The 21,517-nt window shown below is 40.7% G+C and overlaps 1 protein-coding gene across 20 annotated transcripts in view; it reads right to left on the bottom strand.

Moving 5' to 3' along the window:
- STK33 (serine/threonine kinase 33) overlaps window positions 1-21,517 on the bottom strand; it is a 182,673-nt gene that overhangs the window by 60,328 nt on the left and 100,828 nt on the right. For 10 of the 20 annotated variants that reach the window (XM_002708793.5, XM_017345170.3, XM_051824218.2 and 7 more), the window contains 3 exons: window positions 14,688-15,077; window positions 12,912-13,025; window positions 9-122 (listed from right to left, as the gene is read on the bottom strand). In XM_002708793.5, coding sequence (XP_002708839.3) covers window positions 9-122; window positions 12,912-13,025; window positions 14,688-14,912 — 453 coding nt within the window. In that variant the 5' untranslated portion in view covers window positions 14,913-15,077. Of the gene's footprint in view, window positions 1-8; window positions 123-2,414; window positions 2,504-2,887; window positions 2,968-12,911; window positions 13,026-14,687; window positions 15,078-21,517 lie in introns of those variants that run through there. The other 10 variants (XM_070073880.1, XM_051824258.2, XM_017345188.3 and 7 more) reach the window with 6 other exon arrangements.

Here is a 21,517-nt window from a genome sequence, read left to right as displayed (position 1 = left end):
AGCCTTACCTTTTCCTTATTCACTTTTTTGATTGCCCACTTAGTTTCTGTTTCCTTATCTGTGGCTTCAATCACCAATCCAAAGCTCCCTTGTCCCAGTACTCTTCCAAAAGTATAGATTTCCTGGAGAAAAAAAAAAAATCAGAGTGCCTTCTTTCTCTAGTATGCATCAGGTATTACATGAACACACGGGGCGAGCATCTGCTCAAGCAGCTAAGCTGCCGGCTGGGACACCTGCATCCCACGTTGGAATCCTGGGGTTCAAGTCCCAGTTCTGCTCCCAACGCCAGCTTCCTGTTTAAGCATACTCAAGGAGGCAGCAGGTGACAGCTCAAACGATCGGGTCTCCACTACTCATGTGAGAGACTCCAGCTTTGGCCACACTCCAGCCTCTGTAATTGCAGGCACTTGGGGAGTGGTGCTCAGGTGGTTTTCACTCTCCGGCCATTGGTCTCATCCTCCAGCTCACCTTTGCCTCCCTTTTTGCTACTCCCCTCTTCAAGATTTCCTGGTCCCAGCCACCCTGCATACCTCAGGGCCTCTGTCCACTGTCAACCCGCAAGTTTGAGACACCAGTCACCCTGCGGTAGCAGCCCACCATCCTCCCACCCAGAGAGAATCACGAGACTCCTCCACATTTCCTTCCAAGCCACAGCACTCTTCTTCCAGCTCGTTTTCCACTCCATCTGCCACACTAACAAATGGCCCTCAAGACCAACCATCTCAACAGCCCTCCACTCAGGCTATCTTATTCTATCTCCACCTTTTGTTTCATCCCAACATTTCTTCTTTATTATCGTTTATCAAACAATCTCTTCTTCTCTCACCAGAAGATACCAAATATTTCCAACAACTCACGTCTTCTTGTTCTGTATGTCAAAAACCAGACCCTAAATCTAACCTCTGTCCTCCCCCCTTCCCCTCCCATCAAGCCAGAGGACACCTGCTGGCTTCGGACTGGCAGGCTGATGTCACCCATATGCCCAGAGTGTGGCATTTTCAATAGCTCTTGGTACTGGTAAATACCTTCTCTGGGTGGGTCGAGGCTTTCCCAACTACTAACAAAGCAGCACTAACAGTTTCCAACATGCTACTTCAGGAGATTAATCCCTGCTTCAGGGTCCCCGGGTCCCTCCAGACAGACAATGGGCCTGAATTTACATCGCGGGTAACTCAGCCACTTACCAAAGTGCTTAACGTCCCCTGGCATCTCCACATCCCTTACCAGCATCCCCTACCTTAGCAACAGTAGGAAGAGCAAACCATTCACTAGACAATGCTCTCACCCAACTCTCCCTTGAGCTCCGCTTGGCCCGGACTACACTACTCCCACTGGCCCTGCTCCGTATGAGGGCCCTTCCAAAAAACCTCTCAATATTCCATCCTTTGAACTCATGTATGGACATCCCCTGGTTCCTCTGACTATAACCTCTCAATCTCCACTCTTGCCACCCCATTTACCTTCACCTCTCCTCAGATATCTCCAAACAGAGTTATGGAAATATATGGCCACCTACTGCCCTGCTGCAGCTGGTCCGGCCACCTCAGATAGTGTCCCTCATACTACAATGGGAGACAAGACAATCTTCACACTTATCCTTGCCCTCTACTCCCACCAAACTTCAGGCTGAATGGACCAGACCTTACCAGGTTATTCTCACTACTCCTGCAGCAGCAAAGTTACAAGGAATCCCCCATGGGGTCCACCTCACCCACCTTAAGTGTTCCCCTCCCCCTCATCATACAGTTACTCCCACAGGGCCACTCCCAGCCAAGTTTGCCCAGACTCAAGTTCTATCACCAACAGCGCCCTAAAACTCAGACCCTTCTGTGCTTAATGAACCCCCCCTCCGAGAAACGGTGACAACCCAGCCACCCACCATTTCCAACACTGGGTAAGTACTGACCCCCTCTTGTACCACTGCCAACTCTTCCTGCAACTTCTGTGGGAAGAGTATCAAACACACTCCTTACACATCCACCCCACCCCCTTTCTCTGGCTCCTCGTGGACACCTCCAGGAAACCTCCTCAGACTTCACTCCCTTTGAGATCTACACTTTTCCATACCTTCTCTTACTGTCTCCCTCCCTCTTCTATAACACCACCATGAGTTTCCTGATAATCACCTCCCTTCTGCTCCTTCATGTCTATCCTACATCTGCACTAGCCCCAGGAACACATTACACGTGGCAATTTCAGATTTACACCACTTCTACGCCTGCTAAAGTACTTAATGCGACCTTCTGCCCCATCACCGGCTGTGCAAGTCCTATCACCTGTACCTCGATTCCGCTCAGCCTGCAAACATAGTTGTTACAACTGGACTAGATATCTCTTATCCCAATCTGAAGTGCATCCATATTATCTCTGCCTAACTAAAGAGAACGAACATAGGATCATGTGGCGATGCTTACTGGAATGGTTGCACATCATGGTCCTGTGCATACTACTATATTGACCATAGATACGGCCTTCCAGGAAAACAATTCTCTAAGGTCTTGTCCTGAAATAAAAACATTCAATCTTGGATGCATCAGGCAGAAGAAGACCGAGTTCAACGCCTTTTAGCCTTCACTATAACTGACCTGTACCTTCAAGTCTGGCAAGATGGAACTGAGGGATCTGTCACTTTGTTTATGGGCTCCAACAGGGCCTACACTCAGCTCCCAACAGCTCCCATGGATGTGGTAGGTGATATGGTAAAGGAGTCGTCTAAACACCTGTCCCAGCTAATTAACCCAGCCAGACCTCCCTTAACGTGGCTACAGCTCATCAATCTGGCTCTCACCCTACTTTATCAACCACCCAATTCTACTTTACCCTCAGCCCTTTACCAACAGCAATGCTTTATATGCACTCCCCTTCAGAAACCTACCATTGCAGATACCTTACTCACTAATGTTTTTGCTCGCACAAACTCCTGTACCCCCAATCCTCAGAAGATCATCAGTCATCTTCCTCTGCATTCTGGAGGACAGGATGCAATGTGTCGGAACACAGAACAACCTAATGGGTTTTTGCCGCATAACATCGCCTGTGTTTATTAATATACCCGTCACTTCCACAGTTTCCTTCTGTAGCCCACTTGGAACTTCATTTCTCTGTAAGCATACCCTATACACTTGGATCAAAAGTTCTACACCGGGTCCATGTGTATCGGTGATCCTTTCCCCTCATCTAACATTATGACTACTCAGAATTCCTTTTACAGATTAATCCTTAACTCACAAGAAAGGAGCAATCTTTCTCCCAGTCTTGGCTGGAGTCAGCTCTGCAGCTTCCTTCTCTTTGGTGGTGGTCTCAGGAACTGCTCTAGGCCACAGTGTTATATCTATTTTTTTTTTTTTTTTTTTGACAGGCAGAGTGGACAGTGAGAGAGAGAGACAGAGAGAAAGGTCTTCCTTTGCCATTGGTTCACCCTCCAATGGCCGCCGCGGCCGGCGCGCTGTGGCCGGCGCACCGCACTGATCCGATGGCAGGAGCCAGGTACTTCTCCTGGTCTCCCATGGGGTGCAGGGCCCAAGCACCTGGGCCATCCTCCACTGCACTCCCTGGCCACAGCAGAGAGCTGGCCTGGAAGAGGGGCAACCGGGACAGAGTCCGGCGCCCCAACCGGAACTAGAACCTGGTGTGCCGGCACCGCAAGGTGGAGGATTAGATTAGTGAGCCGCGGCGCCGGCCACAGTGTTATATCTATTAACCAGTTCCAAAAGCAACTCCAACAACCATGAGAGGAGGTCACCAGGTCCACTGAAATTTCAGCAGACACCATTCAGGCCTCCAAAATCAGATCACCTCACTGGCAGACATAGAGCTACAAAACAGATATTGGACCTTCTAACAGCTGAAAAGGGGGGAACTTGTGATTTTCAGAGAGAACAATGCTGTTATTATGTTAATCAACTGGGCCAGGTAGAGCGAAATGTTAAAAAGCTCCAACAAATTGCCACATCTATTAAACAGTCTGCCCTAGGGTCCAGAGATTCTCTCTTCTCTTCCTCCCTATGGAGTCCCCTTACTACTTTGGTAATGCCACTCCTAGGACGATTGGCTGCTATTCTCACCCTGGCTTTTATACTACTTTGTCTGTTTAAGTGTTTATAGGAGGTGATAACAGAACAAACCAAAACCTTCACCAAACAGGCAATCAACCAAATGCCACTACAGGGATATACTCGGCTCCCCACCTAGTGATCGCAACTTGAGATGTCATCCCACCAGTGGAGAGTGACTCTTGTCACCAGGAAGTATCTCCAGAAGACGGATCATCATCCCTCTACCCTTCCTGGACTTTTGGGGCCAATGTAATCCCATAAAACACTTGCTTTGTCAAAAACAAAAGAAGGGAATGTTAGTGAAATGGTGTCGTCTTATCTAAAGGCGCCATCTTGAGCCCTGGACGCCATTTTGGCTTCTCCAGAACCCAGCCTGGCTTACCAGGAGTCAGGTGACCGAATGGCCCAATAATAAGTGGCAGCCACACCCCCACTCTAACGGGATTTGCTGTTCCCATCCCCTCACCCCTGCAAGTCTATAACAAGGTCTGTTTTCCAACCAAGGCCCCCTTTCTGCCCTCCCCCATCAATAAACCCTTTCCTTTACCTCTGGTGTTTAGTGTATTTTGTGGTGGCCTTACAACACACACAGACTGAAAGTGAATGTATAGAAAAAGATATTTCTTGCAAATAACCCAAAAGAAAGCAGGAATAACCATAGTTATATCAGATAAAATAGATTTCAAGTTAAAAGCAGTAAAAAGAGATAAAGAAGGTTATCATAAGATAAAAGGTTCAATCTAATGAGTGAAAATAATAATTGTAATATTTATGCACCCAATATTGGAGCATCCCTATACATAAAGCAAAAATTAATAGACCGAAAGGAAGAGATAGACTCCAATACAATAATAGTAGGGAACTTTTAACACCCCACTTTCAGAAATGGACAGATCACACAGAAAATCAACAAACATCAGAGTTAAATTATACCCTAGATCAACTGGACTAACAAACATCTACAGAATATTCCATCCAGCAGCTGCAGAATGCACATTCCTATCAATAGCACATATCACATGGCAGGTCACAAAACAAGTCTCAACAAGTTTCAAAAAACAGAAATCAGGTAGAGTATCTTTTCTTTATCCAGTCTTCAGTTAATGGTCATTTGGATTGAATCCATATTTTAGCTATTGTGAATTCAGCTGCAATAAACATGGGGGTTCAGATAACTCTTTCATATGCTGATTGCATTTCCCTTGGATAAATTCCCAGGAGTGGGATGGCAGGGTCATCTGGTAGGTCTATATTCAGATTTTTGAAGTATCTCCATACTGTCTTCATAGTGGCTTTACCAGTTTATATTCCCACCTACAGTGGATTAGGGTACCTTTTTCCCCACATCCTCACCATCATTTGTTGTTTCTTGATTTCTGTATGAAGCCATTCTAACTGGGGTGAGGCAAACCTCATTGTGGTTTTTATCTGCATTTCCCTGATGACTAGGGATCCCTAGCATTTTTTCATGTGTCTGTTGGCCATTTGGATTTCCTCTTGAAAAACACCTGTTTGGGGCCGACGCTGTGGTGCAGCGGGTTAAAGCCCTGGTCTAAAGCGCCGGCATCCCATATGGGTGCCGGTTCTAGTCCCGGTTGCACCTCTTCTGATCCAGCTCTCTGCTATGGCCTGGGAAAGCAGTAGAAGATGGCCCAAGTCCTTGGGCCCCTGCACCCACGTGGGAGACCTGGAGGAGGCTCCTGGCTCCTGGCTTCAGATCGGCACAGCTCCAGCCATTGTGGCCATCTGGGGAGTGAACCAGCAGATGGAAGACCTCTCTCTCAGTCTCTATCTCTCTCTGTAACTCTGTCTTTCAAATAAATAAAATAAATCTTAAAAAAAGAAAAAGACAAATGCCTGTTTAAGTCCTTTGGCCATTGCTTAACTACTGGGTTGTTTGTTTTGTTGTTATAGAGTTTCTTCATCTCTTTATACATTCTGGTTATCAATCTTTATCAGTTGACTAGTTTGCAAATAATTTCTCCCATGCTGTTGGTTGCCTCTTCACTTTCCTTAGTTTTTCTTTTGCAGTACAGAAGCTTCTCAATTTGATATAATCCATTTGTGAATTTTGGCTGTGATTGTCTGTGCCTCTGGGATCTTTTCCAAGAACTTTTTGCCTATGGCAATGTCTTGCAGGGTTTCTCCAATGTTCTCTAATAATTTGATGATGTCAGGTCATAGATTAAGGTCATAAATTCAGGTCTTTAATGCATTTTGAGTGGATTTTTGTGTAAAGTGTAAGGTAGGGGTCTTGCTTCATACTTCTGCATGTGGAAATCCAGTTTTCCCAGCACCATTTGTTGAAGAGACTGTCTTTGCTCCAGGGATTGGTTTTAGCTCCTTGGTCAAATATAAGTTGGTTGTAGATGCTTAGATTGATTTCTGGCATTTCTATTTTGTTCCATTGGTCTATCCATTCCTCCAGGTCTCCCACGTGGGTGCAGGGGCCCAAGAACTTGGGCCATCTTCTACTGCTTTCCCAGGCCATAGCAGAGAGCTGGATCAGAAGTGGAATAGCCAGGACTCAAACCGGCGCCCATATGAGATGCTGGCACTGCAGGCAGCAGCTTTACCAGCTACACCACAGTGCCAGCCCCTACTGATTCAATTTCCATCTTGGGTATGGGTCTGTTTAGGTTTTCTATGTCTTCATGGCTCAATTTAGGTAGGTTGTATGCATCCAGGAATCTATGCATTTCTTCTAGGTTTCCTGGTTTGTTGGCATACAGCTCTTTGTAGTAATTTCTGATGATTCATTTTATGTCTGTGGTGTCTGTTGTTACATTTCCTTTTTCATCTCTAATTTTATTAATTTGGATCTTCTCTCTCCTTTTTCTGGTTAGTTGGGCCAATGGTGTGTCAATTTTGTTTATTTTTTCAAAAAACCAGCTCTTCGTTTTGCTGATCTTTTGTGTTTTTTTGGTTTCAATTTTGTTCATTTCTTCTCTAATTTTAAGTATTTTTTTTCTCCTACTAGTTTTTAGCTTGGTTTGCTGTTGTTTTTCTAGATCCTTGAGTTGCACTGATAGTTAATTTGTCTGGTGTCTTTACACTTTCTTGATGTAGGCACCAGTTGCTATAAACTTTCCTCTTAATACTGCTTTTGCTATATCCTATAAGATTTGATATGTTGTGTTGTCATCGTCATTTGTTTCCACAAATTTTTCAATTTCTCTTTTGATTTTTTCAATGACCAATTGTTTATTCAGGAGCATGTTGTTCAGTCTCCATGTGTTTGCAAATGCTCTAGGGATTCCTGAGTTGCTAATTTCCAGCTTTATTCCACTGTGGTCTGAGAAGATGCATAGTATGATTTTGATTTTTTTGAATTTGCTGACATTTGCCTTATGGCCTGGTATGTGGTCAATTGTAGAGAAAGTTTCATGCACTGCTAAGATTGTATATTTTGCAACTGTAGGATGGAAAGTTCTGTAGATATGTTAGGTTCATTTGATCTATAGTGTTGATTAAAAAGATGATTCACCATGAACAAGCACGAGTCATTCTAGGGATGTAAGGATGGTTCAACATATGCAAATCTATAAATATGATATAACTATCAGCAGAATGAAGTAAAGAAATCATATTATCATCTAAAAATAGAAGCAGTAAAAGCATTTGATAAAAAAGCATCCAAATTGGAGAGGAAAAACTCAAATAGTCACTGTAGATGACATGATCTTACACATAGAAAATCCAAATATTTCACCTAAAAGCTGTTAGGACCAATAAACAAATTCAGGAAAATTACCAGATACAAAGTCAACGTGCAAAAATCAGTAGCACTGCTTTACACCAATAGCAAATTATATGAAAAATAAATCAAGAGAGAAATCTCATCTGCAATAGCTACCAAAAAATTCAATATTGAGGAATAAACAAAGGAAGTGAAAAATATCTACAATTAAAACTATAAATCATGACAAAATCAATTGAAGACACAAAAAATGGAGATATATCCCATATCCACTAATTGGAAGGATCAATATCTTTAAAACGCCCACACTACCTTAAGTGATTTAAGGATTCAACTCAATTCCTGTCAAACTACCAATGACAGGGCCAGCACTGTTGCATAGTAGGCTAAGCCTCACCTGTGGCACTGGCATCCCATATAGGCTCCTTTTTGTGTCTGGGCTGCTCCTCATCTGATCCAACTCTCTGCTATGGCCTGGGAAAACAGTAGAGGATGGCCCAAGTGCTTGGACCCCTGCATCCACATGAGAGATCCAGAAGAAGTTCCCACCTCCTGGCTTCAGATCGGCTCAGCTCTGACCATTGAGGCCATTTGGGGAGTGAACTAGCGGATGGAAGACCTTTCTCTCTGTTTCTCTCTCTGTGTGTCTGTAACTCCATCTCTCAAATAAATAAATAAAATCTTTTGGAAATATACCAATGACGTTTTTACACAAAGATAGAAAAACACTACTGAAATTTATACAGAGCCAAAAAAGAATCCAAATAGCCCAAAGCAAGTTTGAGCAAAAAGAACAAAGCAAGAGGCTTTATACTACCTGACTTTAAAATATATTACAAAGCTACAATAATATTCACAGCATAGCACTGGAATAGAAACAGACACATAGGCCAACTGAACAGAACAGAAATTCTAGAAGTAAGCCCACATAACTATAGCCAAATGATCTTTGACAAAGGTGCTAAAAACATGCATTGGAAAAAGGACAGTCTTAATAAACAGTGCTGGGAAAATTGGATATCTGCATTTAGAAGAATAAAACTAAACGTCTATCTGTTATCATGTACAAAGAGCCATTCAAGGGGCTGGTGCTGTGGCGTAGTAGGTAAAGCCGTCGCCTGAAGTACCAACATCTCATATGGGTGCTGATTCAAGTCTTGGATGCTCTACTTCCAATCCATCTCTCTGCTATGGCCTGGGAAGTAGTAGAAGATAGCGCAAGTGCTTGAGCCCCTGCCATCCACGTGGGAGACCTGAAAGAAGCTCCTGGTTCCTGGCTTTGGATCGGTCCAGCTCCAGCCATTGTGGCCATCTGAGGAGTGAACCAGCATATGGAAGACCTTTCTCTCACTCCCTCTGCCTCTCTGTAACTCTAAGTTTCAAATAAATAGATAATTAAAAAAAAAAAAGCAATTCAAAATGGATTAAAGACCTAAATGTAAGACCTGGAACTTCAAAAGTACTGGAAGAAAACACATAGGAAATACTTCAGGACATTGGAATAGAAAAGTATTTTTTAGATCATATTTCAAAAGCACAGGCAACAAAAACAAATCTCATCTAACTACAGAATTTCTACATAAAAAAGGAAACAACAGAGTGAAGGCACAATCTATGCAACTGGAGAAATTCTTGCAAGACATACATCTGACAAGGGGTTAATAACCAGAATATATAAGGAATTTAAAACAATTCAATAGCACAAACAAAACAATAACAAAACAAAAAACCCAACAACAAATAATCCAATTTTAAAATGGGCAATAGATCCAGACTTTTCTCAAAAGAAGACATACAAATAATCAACAGGTACATTGGGAAAAAAAGCTCAATATTACTATCCATCAGGGAAATGCAAATAAAAACCACAGTGAGGGGCCCAGGTTGTGGCACAGTGGGTTAAGCCACTGCCTGTAGCGCTGGTATCCCACATAGGCGAGAGTTCAAGCCCCAACTGCTCCACTTCTAATCCAGCTCCTTGCTGATGGCTTGGGAAAGCACTGGAAGCTGGCCCAAGTGCTAAGGTCCCTGCAACCAGGTGGGAGACATGGATGAAACTCCTGGTTCCTGGCTTAGGCTTGGCATGTTGGGTCATTTGAGGAATGAACCAGAAGATGGAAGATCTCTCTCTGTCTCTCCCTCTCTCTGTGTAACTCTGCCTTTCACATAAATATAATAAATCTTTTTTTAAAACACACACACACACATACAATGAGATACCACCTCACCCCAGTTAGATTGACAAAAGACAAAAGATAACAAGTGTAGCAAGGATGTGGAGGAAACAAAGCCTTTGTACGCCATCAGTAGGACTGTAAATTAGTACCATCACTGTGGAAAACAGTATGGACATTCATCATAAAACTAAAAATACACCTACCATATGATACAGCAACACCATTACTGGGTATACACCTAAATGAAATGAAACCATGGTGTCACAGAGACATCTGCACTATCATGGTCAATGCAGCATTACATTAGGCAAGAAATGGAAACAAACTAAGTGTACAGCCACTGATGGATGGATAAAGAAAATGTTGTAGGATCTCTGTCCTTAGTGTGCTGTACATTGAGATTTAATGCTATAACTAGTACTCAAACAGTATTTTTCACTTTGTGTTTCTGTGTGGGAGCAAACTGTTGAAATCTTTACTTAATGTATGCTAAACTGATCTTCTGTATATAAAGAGAATCAAAAATGAATCTTGATGTGAATGGAAGGGGAGAGGGAGTGGGAAAGGGGAGGGTTCCGGGTGGGAGGGATGTTATTGGGGGGGGGAAGCCATTGTAATCCATAAGCTGTACTTTGCAAATTTATATTCATTAAATAAAAGTTAAAAATAATAAATAAATAAATAAATAAATAAAAGAAAATGTATTACATATACCCAATGGAATACTACTCAGCCATAAAAGAAGATGAAACATTGTCATTCACAACTTGGATGGAACTGGAGGCCATTATGTTAAATGAAATAAGCCAAACACACAAAGATGGTGGTGATCTTACAGAAATTAAGAGTATACTAGTGAGGGCAAGTGCTGTGGCATAGCAGGTAAAGCTGTCGCCTGCAGTGCCAGCATCCCATATGGGCACCAGTTCTAGTCTCGGCTGCTTCACTTCTGATCCAGCTCTTTGCTAATGGCCTGGGAAGGCAGTGGAAGATAGCCCAAGGGCCCAAGTGGAAGTGGCCTAAGGGTCCAAGTGGAAGATGGCCCAAGAATCCCTGCACCTGCGTGAGAAACCCAGAAGAAGCTCCTGGCTCCTGGTTTTGGATCGGCCCCGCTTTGGCCACTGCAGCCATTCTGAGAGTGAACCAGCAGATGGAAGACTGTGCTCTCTCTGCCTCTGCCTCTCTGTAACTCTGCCTTTCAAATATTTATATATATTTATGAGTATACTAGTGGTTACCGGGGCTAGGAAGGAAGAGACAAGGAAAGGTTGATTAATGGGTACCACCTATAGCTAGAGAGGATTAAGAAGCTCTGGGGATCTATTACCCAAAAGATAATTATAGACAATGTCAATGTACTGAACATTTCTCTATAAAATGGGATTCTGGATGTTTCTCCCATAAATAAATGCTAAATGTCTGAGTACATAGATATATTTACTGTGATTTGACATTATATAAGGCATACATGTGTCAAAACATCAACCAGTATATATGCATAAATTAATGCATAAATAAATGCATTAATTTTTAACAGAAAAATTGGAACAAGTAAAAAAATATTGAAAGTAGTTACTACAAGAAGTAGAATTGTGGACAACTGTAACTTCCTTCCTTCTACTCTTCTGAAATGTCCAAAACACTCACTATGAGTCTATCCATTTTATGAAGGAAAAGAAGCTTCAACTTCAACTATACCAGTTAGGGGTATTTATTTAAAACGCCTATATATATATTACATATTCCCAATTCAAAATAGGAAAAATTTTGAAAAAAAAACAGGATAAAACTACTGTACACATAGAAAAAATGAAGTATAGGTAATAAATGTTAAATTGGTTGTATCTGTCCAGTATCTTTTATTTTATTCATTGTTCTATCTTACATTTTCCTAATTTTTCACAATGAACACACTTCACTTCTATAAAAAACTCTTATGACTAAATTCAAAAGGTCTTTTATTTAATGGGGAGAGTTTTAAACTTTTCAAGTTACAATTGCTCAGGAAGTTTTTGTGATCATTTCAAGTAAATTGCCAAGTATCTCTTAAAATATATTTTTAAATATTTATTGGGGCTGGCATTGTGATGTAGAGAGACAGAGAGGAAGAGGGAGAGGGAAGGAGGGAAAAGAGAGAGGGAGAGAAAGAGAGAATCTTCCATCCACTGGTTTATTCCCCAAATGGCTGCAACAGCCGGAATGGGCCAGTCCAAAGCCAGGAGGCAGGAGCTTCCTCCAGGTCTCACAAGTGGGGGCCAGGGCCCTAGTACTTGAACCATCCACCACTGCTTTCTCAGGTGCAATAGCAAGGAGCTCAATGGAAGTGGAGCAGCCAGGACTGGCATCCACAGAGGATGCTGGCGCCACGGCACAGCTTTACCTGCTACTCTACAATGCTAGCCCCGCTCTTAAAACATTTTTAAAGGTATTTAACAGTAAAGCATTTTTTCTTGTAGTTGTTCTTGTTGCAGTTTATTTAACTTGTTAAGGGAACACATTCTAACTTTTTAATCGTTCTAATATCTAATTAATATTTTATATAATAATGGAATCCTGGGAAGAATTATAGTGGTATTTATTGCATCTGGAAAATAGCATACTCACAGGGAGAAATGTGGCTTTACTATCAGTCACCAAGAAGTGACTAAATTATCTATAACTGCCTGGTCTTTCCACACCTGGAAGAAGTCTATACAAAGACTGGAATCTTTGCCTTCACTAATAGTCAAGATCCAAAGATCAAAATGTTCACATAATGTCTAATAAAAACGTCCTTTATTTTAATTAAAGGCCATTTGGGCTTCTAATATAAAATAGTCCACATTTTCTTTAGTAAAAACTTTGACATAGTTCCAAATGGTAAATGTCCTTTTTTCTTTACTTCTTTTTCCTTTATGACTTACTTCTAAGTTCTGTTACAGGCATCTATCAAGTTAGACACGTGGAAGCCCCAGTAGTTCCAGGCTGCTCTCTACATACCTCAATAGCAGCTCCACTGTCCATCCTTATGTGAGGGACTTTTCCTTCTGTGACGGTGCCTCGAGTCCACTGTTGTTGAGATGCTTTTCTCTCGACACTTAAGGTTCTTGAGGACTATAAGTAAACAGAAATTTTTAAAAATTTTACTACATAATATTCTTGTCGCAAAGCACATTAATTTAGATAATCTGATAAATCTTTAATGTGTGCCATGATCTTTACTGTGTACAGGACACCTTGCTATCTCTTTCGAATTCTAAGCCCTATATGATTCAGTGACTCATTGGCTAGAAGACCGTAAGAAATCATTCAACCCTATCTTCTGAAACTACATGTTAACCTGCACAGCAAATACATTAGAATCAACCTGATGATTATTTTTTTAAATTTTAAAAAAATTGTATTTATTTGAAAGACAGAGAAAGAGAGGGCAAGAAAGAGACAGAAATATCCCATGTACTGGTTCACCCACCACATGCTCGTCGTCAGGAACTCACTGTCCCATATGGGTAGCGGGAACTCAGCTAACCTGAGTCATTATCACTAGTCTGCATTAGCAGGAAGCTGGAATCAGGAGCCAGAGCCAGGAGTCAAACCCAGCTGCTCTGAAGTGAAATACAGGCATCTTAACCACCTGATGATTCTTTAAAATCATCAAAGAAGGCAACTTCACAGTTTTCTCATTCACCCTTGTTTTCAAACATAATAAACATCTCAATAGATTTTACATAATTATTGGCTAGACAGTCACAGAATATGCTTTTGTGAAAGTAACAGTAATGATTCATTCAGAGATATCTACATGGCAGCAACTAAATCATAATGCAAATCACAAATAATAGCTGAAGGTGAAAATATGATCAAGGTCCAAGTCTGAGGGACGAGAACCTGACTTTTCTTTTTTTTTTTTTTAAGATTTATTTATTTATTTATTTGAAAGTCAGAGTTACACAGAGAGAGAAGGAGAGGCAGAGAGAGATTGCAGTCTTCTGCTGGTTCACTCCCCAGTTGGCCGAAACGGCCGAAGCTGTGCCAATCTGAAGCCAGGACCCAGGAGCTTCCTCTGGGTCTTCCCTTCTGGGTGCAGAGGCCCAAGGACTTGGACCATCTTCCACTGCTTTCCCAGGCCATAGCAGAGAGCTGGATTGGAAGTGGAGCAGCCCATATGGGATACGGGCACTGCAGACAGAGGCTTTACCCACTACACCACAGCACCGGCCCTGAGAACCTGACTTTTCTTAAACTTATTGCTCTCTGTCTCTAAAGTTGGGCTGTATAAACTACAATCTTCCATACTACCTCTCCTCTATAAAGATGAATACACACCAATCAGTTCAAGTGGGTATCTCTAGATCATTTATAACTAATGCAAAATGATTTTTATATTTAAATTAAGTATAGTTAATATTCCAACCAGAAACTGTCTTAAATAACAAAGTCATAATCACTCTTTCTTTAACTACAACCATAAACCCTTTTCTTGGTCAGTTGAAGAAAGTACTCAAACCTTCAGCTTTAATTCAACTTGAAAATCACTTGCTTTCTGCATAAACCATTTTTAAAAAGCTGAAATAACATTCCTAATTATTCAGGACCTGAGAGATAATTAATGTGGGCACCTCTCTTCTCCTCTCCACTGTGAGAAAGAAAAGTTCCTGAAACAGTCAAGGAAATGAACTGGCTGAAAAGGACTTATGGGATATGGACAAGGCCATAAGATGTGATTAGGGAATGGGATGTCAACTTATGTTGAGATGCAGAGTTTTTGATACTTACCACATCCTTCATAGAGGTAAAGTCTCTGTTGCCATTTTTTTCTTTTTTTCTCTCTGGTGAAACTAAAAATTCTGCACTACCAATGCTTGATGTCTGCGACATTTCCACCACCAACATTGGAGAAACCCTGGGTTTATCGGAACACAAACAAAGTATATCTTTCTGAGAAGGAGATGAACAGATGGGGCACTGAGTAGATTTGTTATCCAAGCCACTACCAGCCATTTGCTTAACTCTGCAACAAAAGCACTTGAAAGAAAGGCGTATCCACTTTCTGAGTAGGACAACCAAACCAAAAAGGATATGGCAGGTTGAGAGTGAAAACTGTAACTTCCAATTGGTGAGGTCCTTAGGTCAATGATGCACTAGACTTATATTCACACATGAGAGCTACAGAAAGAAAAGAAATTGTAATTTAGAAAATTCTTATTTTACTGCTCTCCTAGAAATTATAGAAAAACTAGCAACTAGAACCAAAAGAAATCTGCACAGACATGAAAAGTTAATATTAACAACAAAATTGGACCACAAAACTGCTGAAAAACATAGTGTAAAACAGTTTCTTATCAAACTGCAGGAGCAGGTTATGAAATCGATTTGGTAGTTTGATATCAATTTTTTAATGAAGTACAATAGATAATATTCTACACAGATCCTCAATAAGTTTTATGAAACTTTCAATTACACATATACAGATACAGAGTGGGTATCATGGTGTATACATGGTCCTAATATAAAATGTATTATTAATATGGTTATGGTAAAAATAAAAATATTACTGCAAAACATGAAAATTACTATAGTTTTAAAATTTTAAGCCTTAGTCTATTTTTCTTTAAGATTTATTTTTATTTATTTGAAAGTCAAAGTTACAGAGAGGCAGAAGCAGAGAGAGAGAGAGAGGTCTTCCATCCACTGGTTCACTCTCTGAATGGCTGCAATGGCCAGAGCTGAGCCGATCTGAAGCCAGGAGCCCTGAGCTTCCTCTGGATCTCCCAACAAGGTGCATGGGCCCAAGGACTTGGGCCATCTTCCACTGCTTTCTCAGGCCATAGCAGAGAGCTGGATCAGAAGTAGAGCCAGCCCTGGCCTTAGTCTATTTATTATCAGAGCAAATTTCTATTACAAATTTTACAAAGGAGTGTATAATTTGATTTTATAAAATCATCTGACTCTAAAAGTTCAAGATAGTATTAAAAGTATCCTCCTTTTCATCCTGATATAACAAAAATTGAATGAGTGGTGCTATTTGCCTCCAAATCTAGAATAGATGTATCCAGCATTCTTCCTACCTAGGGTCAGTGTCGGCCACTGGGTGGCAAGTTCAAAAGAGCTGAGGGAGGGCCAGCGCCGCGGCTCACTAGGCTAATCCTCCACCTTGCGGCGCCGGCACACCGGGTTCTAGTCCCGGTTGGGGCGCTGGATTCTGTCCCGGTTGCCCCTCTTCCAGGCCAGCTCTCTGCTGTGGCCAGGGAGTGCAGTGGAGGATGGCCCAGGTGCTTGGGCCCTGCACCCCATGGGAGACCAGGAGAAGTACCTGGCTCCTGCCATCGGATCAGCGCGGTGCACCAGCCGCAGCGCGCCAGTCGCGGCGGCCATTGGAGGGTGAACCAACCGCAAAGGAAGACCTTTCTCTCTGTCTCTCTCTTTCACTGTCCTCTCTGCCTGTAAAAAAAAAAAGAGCTGAGGGAATAAAGAATGTGCTCCGCAGTACAAACAAAGGAATACCTTGAGAAACTCAGCAGAAGCAACTGAATGGACATTACCATAGTTTTATGCCATTTGTGTATCAAATACTGTTTTTATTTGAAAGGCAGAATTAAAGAGAGGTAGAGACAGAGAGAGATCTTCCATCAGCTGATTCACTCCCCAAATGGCCGCAACAGCTGGAGCTGGGCTGATCCAAAGCCAGGAGCCAAGAGCCTCCTCCGAGTCTCCCACGTGGGTGCAGGGGCCCAGGGACTTGGGCCATCTTCCATTGCTTTCCCAGGCCATAGTAGAGAGCTGGATGGGAAGTGGAGCAGCTGGGACTCAAACAGGCACCTATATAGGAGGACGGCACTGCAGGCGGCAGCTTTACCCACTAGGCCACAGCACCATCCTCTCAGATACTCTTTGAAAGTATATTTTGTAGTGATGGACTTGCTAGGCCTAGGGTTATATGGAATATGCCTCTGCCCTTTGAACTGAAATAAACTTGACCAGAACAGGAAGTTAGTATCATTTCATTAAAGAAACATCTTTCTAGTCTTAGTTGTTCAAGATAGGTGCTTTTTTTTTTTTTTTTTTTTTGAGAGAGAGAGAGAGAAGAGAGAAAGAGAAAGAAAAAGAAAAAACACACCCTCACTCATTGATTCACTCCCCAAATACCTACAACAGCTGGAGCTGAAGTTGGGAATTGGGAACTCAATCCAGGTCTCCCACACGTGTGGTAGCAACTCAATTACTGAGAAATCACTGCTACCTACCAGGTCCACATTAGCAGGAAGCTGGAGTTAGGAGTCACAGTCGGGTACTGAACTCAGGTACCCCGATATGAGGCAAGGCCTCTTACCTGCTAGTCCGAAATGCCTACCCACAACCAGAAGTAAGTGCTGACTTTCATGAAATCCTTATCTCTTATGATTATAATATTCTTTTTATTGGATTTTAGATATGTTGCATTATATCAAAAGTTTTCCTAACATTAAAGAATTCTTTCTTTTATAGTAGGACCTGTATGTGATCACAATGGGTCATTCTTTAAGATAATGAAAAACTGATATGTCTGTATTTTGAGTTTTCACATTTATTCATAAATTAAACTTGTCTATAATTTTCTTTCCAGCCATCACTGCTAGGTTTTGAGACAAGATGCTGGCTAGTTTCATAAAATAAAATGGATATCTTTTCAATTTGCAGTGCTTGGTAACAATTTGTATAGCATGTGAAACTACAAGAAAATTTGTCAGGCCTACAGATTTTCTGAAGGATTTTGCTAATAGCATGTCCAATATTCACTCTCCCATTCTTCCTTATTAACAGAACCCTGGTTTTGTTCAGGGCAGGAGTGTATTCATTAACACCCCACATTGCCTGGCCTCCCTTGCATATCAGGAGAGGACATATGATTTATAGTCCAGAAACTTACAGAATGCAGGCAAAGCTATACCTAACATTTATATTTTTTAATCATCATTAAAATCATAGAAAAAGTAGGAATACACTAAATGAGCAACCAAGTAAAAATGACAGAAAAACATGATTGAGGAACAAAATTTAAGATGAACAGAAATGACAAAGATTAGCACGGTTTTTGAATTTGGCCTAAAGGTTCCATATAAACTGACCCATCACTACCTCATCGACTTCTTACCTTTTCTTTTTTAAAAGGTGTATTTATTTATTTTGAAAGTCAGAGTTACAGACAGAGGGAGAGAGAAAGATCTTCCAACTGCTGGTTCACTCCACAGATGGCTACAACAGCCAGTGCTGAACCAGGCTGAAGCCAGGAGCCAGGAGTTTCACCTAGGTCTCCCACGTGGGTGCAGGGGCCCAAGCATGTGGGCCATCTCCTGCTGTTTTTCCCAAGCCATTAGCAGGGAGCTGGGTGGGAAGTGGGGAAGACAGGACACGAACCACACTCATACAGGATGGCGGCATGGCAGGTGGCGGCTTTACCTGCTGCACTACAATGCCGGTCCCTAGACTTCACATCTTACTATTCTCTCTCCCTCACTCTAGATATACAAACCTCCTTACTGTTCCTTGAATACACCAAGCACGCTCCCTTCTCAAGGCTTCTTCCTCTTTGCTCCTCCACCTAGGATTCTCTTCCCTCAAACCTTTTCCTGTCTGCTTGCTTCTAGGTTTCCACTCATTTGAGAGACATTTCCTAACCACCTATCTAAAACGGAAGGCCCATTAACTCATCTAACTCTGCTTTTCTTCCTAGCACTTATCATTTCACTCAGTAAGTTTCATAGCAGATTTCTTTTCCTGTTTTTAGAAAAGAGGTGATTCCCATATAAATTGTTTCAGAGCAACACAAAGCCACCCAGTTCATCTTATTCAGTTACAAGAATCAAATTCTGACCATGGTAGTATATCCCAAAATGCAGGGAGTGTTCTTCCTGTCAATCCTGCTTATAAACTGATCCAAACGTCCCAAGTGTTGAACTAGCATGGACCCCAGGTAATGGATACCGCTTATTATAGGATTATTAGATAGAAATAATAGACAAAGTCAGTTCAGTAAGTATGATCTTTCATCAAAGTGATGGGAAAAGATTCTGCTGTGATTAAAACTCATAATAGTGACCATAAGGAAAGGAGCATAAAAGTACCCCCTAGACAGGGAAAAGGACAAAAGAATGCAACTGATGCCTTTACACAAACACATACACACACACACAACTTCTCTTACAAGAGCTTAGCCTTGTTTTTCAAGTATAAGTAGCAAGACAAAAAAAAAAAAAAACACCTCAGAATATACCTATACACACTCTACAGGGCAATGTAACTTCAGGCCTAGAAGAAAAAGCTTTGCTTTTAGGTTAAATATAAAGCTGCAATCATCAGTGACTCAGAACAGTGGAACTGGTCTGCAAATAACAGCTTTTCTGTGAATAAAAAATAGTGCCAGTATAGAAAAGTCCCATGTTAAATGTGTAAGTCATCATTTTATGCCTGCAATAAGAATACCCATTTTATGGTATTTTTAACAAGAAACTGTAGAACTGTTCATAATGTAAAGGTTTAAAGTACATCTGAGTTCCTTCACTGTAAACAGTACTCCTGAAAGCATGCTGACAATATCATTCAAGTTTTAGAAAATATACATTCACAAATTTAAACAGTATCATTAAATAATAAATTTCCTATTTTAATGGATTGAATTATGAGGGTTCTTTAAGTTTTGGATATTAACTCCATATCAGATATGTGATATGCAATTATTTTTTCCCAGTTCACAGGTTGCCTGTTTGTAGTGTTGTTTTCTTTGCTGTACAAAAGCTTTTTAGTTTGATATAGTTCCATTTATTTGTTTTTGCTCTTGAAGCTTGAGTTTTTGGTATGTTATTCAAAAGCCATTGCCAAGGCCGATGTTGAGGAGGTCTTCCCCGATAGTCTCTTACAGGATTTTTAAGGTTTCAAGTATTACCCTTAGGTCTTTTATCCATTTTGAGCTGATTTCTGTGTGTTCTGTAAGGCAAGGGTCCAATGTCATTCTTTTGCTTGTGGAAATTCAGTTTTCTCAACACCATTTATTAAAGAGACTATCCATTTTCCCACTGTGTATACTTTTGGTACCCTTGTCAAAAATTCAGTGACCACATTTGTTTGGATTTATCTCCAGGTTCTCTAATACATTGGTCTAGTTTTTGTTTTGTGATAACATCATACTGTTTTGATTACTATAGCTTTGTAACATACAGTGTGACATTCCAACTTTTTCTTTCTCAGCATTGCTTCAAATAGGCAGGGATTTTTGTAGTTCCATAATAATCTTCAGCTTATTTTTTTCTCTTTCTGTGAAGAATGCCATTGGAATTTTGTAGAGATTACATTAATTCTGTAGTTTGCTTTAGCTAGCACAGGCATTTTAATGATATTTGTTCCTCCCACCCATGAGCAAGGGATATATTTCCATTTATTTTTGTCTTCTTCAATTTTTTTAATGTTCTCTTGTTTTCATTATACTAATCTCGGTTAATTTATTCCTATGTATTTATACTATCATAAATGAGATTGTTTTCTTAATTTTTTTCAGCTAAGTTATTATTTATGTATAGAAATGCTACTGATTTTATATGTTGATTCTATATCCTAAAAATTACTAAATTCACTTATTAATTCTAATAGATTTTTGTGGAATTTTGAAGTTTTCTACATATAAAGCCATGCCATTTGCAACAGAAATAATGTCTTCATTTCTGATTAGGGATGTCATTTTTTTTTCTTGCCTGATTATTCTTGCCGTTACTTCCAGTACTTTGTTGAATAACAGTGGCAAGAGTAGGCATCTTTGCCTTGCACCAGATCTTAGTGGAAAAGCTTTCAGTAGTTCCTTATTTATTATGATGTTGACTGTGAGATTTTCACATATTGTCTTTCTTATGTTGAAAAATTTGATTTCTATATCTAAACTTTAAGAGTCTTTATCAAGAAAGGATATTGAGCTTTGTTAAATGCTTTTTCTGCATCAATTGAGATGATCATGGGGCTCTATCTTCCATTCTGTTAATGTGATGAATCACACTCACTGATTTGCACATGCTAAAATTGCTTTGCATGCTGGGAATAAGTCCCACTTGGCCACGATGTATAATCTTTTTGATGTGCTGTTGAATTAAGTATGCTAATATTTTATTCAGGATTTTTGCATTGTTCATCAGAGATACTGGTCTGGATTTTTTTTTCTTCTTCTTGCAGTGTTTTTGTCTGGCTTAGGTATCAAGGTGATGTGGACCTTGTAAAATCTGTTTGGAAGTATTCCCTCCAGATCTGTTTTTGGAAGCGTTTAGGTAGTACTGGTAATAATTCTTCCTTGAATCTTTGATAGAATTCAGCCATGAAGCCATCTGGTCCTGGAGTTTTCTTTGTTGGAAGGTGTTTAATTACTTCTTCAGTCTCTTTATTATAATCCAATTAAAAATGTGCAAAGGACCTGAACAGACATTTCTCCAAAGAAGACAAAAATGGCCAAAAGGAATATAAAAAGGTGTTCACCATCACTAACCATAAGAGAAACACAAATGAAAACCACTATGAGACACCATCTCACCCATAATGATAACTACTATCAAAAAGACAAGTGATAACAAATGTTGGCGAGGTTGTGGAGGAAA

Source organism: Oryctolagus cuniculus, chromosome 1 (assembly GCF_964237555.1).
Source record: "Oryctolagus cuniculus chromosome 1, mOryCun1.1, whole genome shotgun sequence".
Taxonomy (NCBI): domain Eukaryota; kingdom Metazoa; phylum Chordata; class Mammalia; order Lagomorpha; family Leporidae; genus Oryctolagus; species Oryctolagus cuniculus.
Note: the sequence above shows the minus strand (reverse complement) of the source record. Positions and strands in the feature narration are given on the sequence as shown.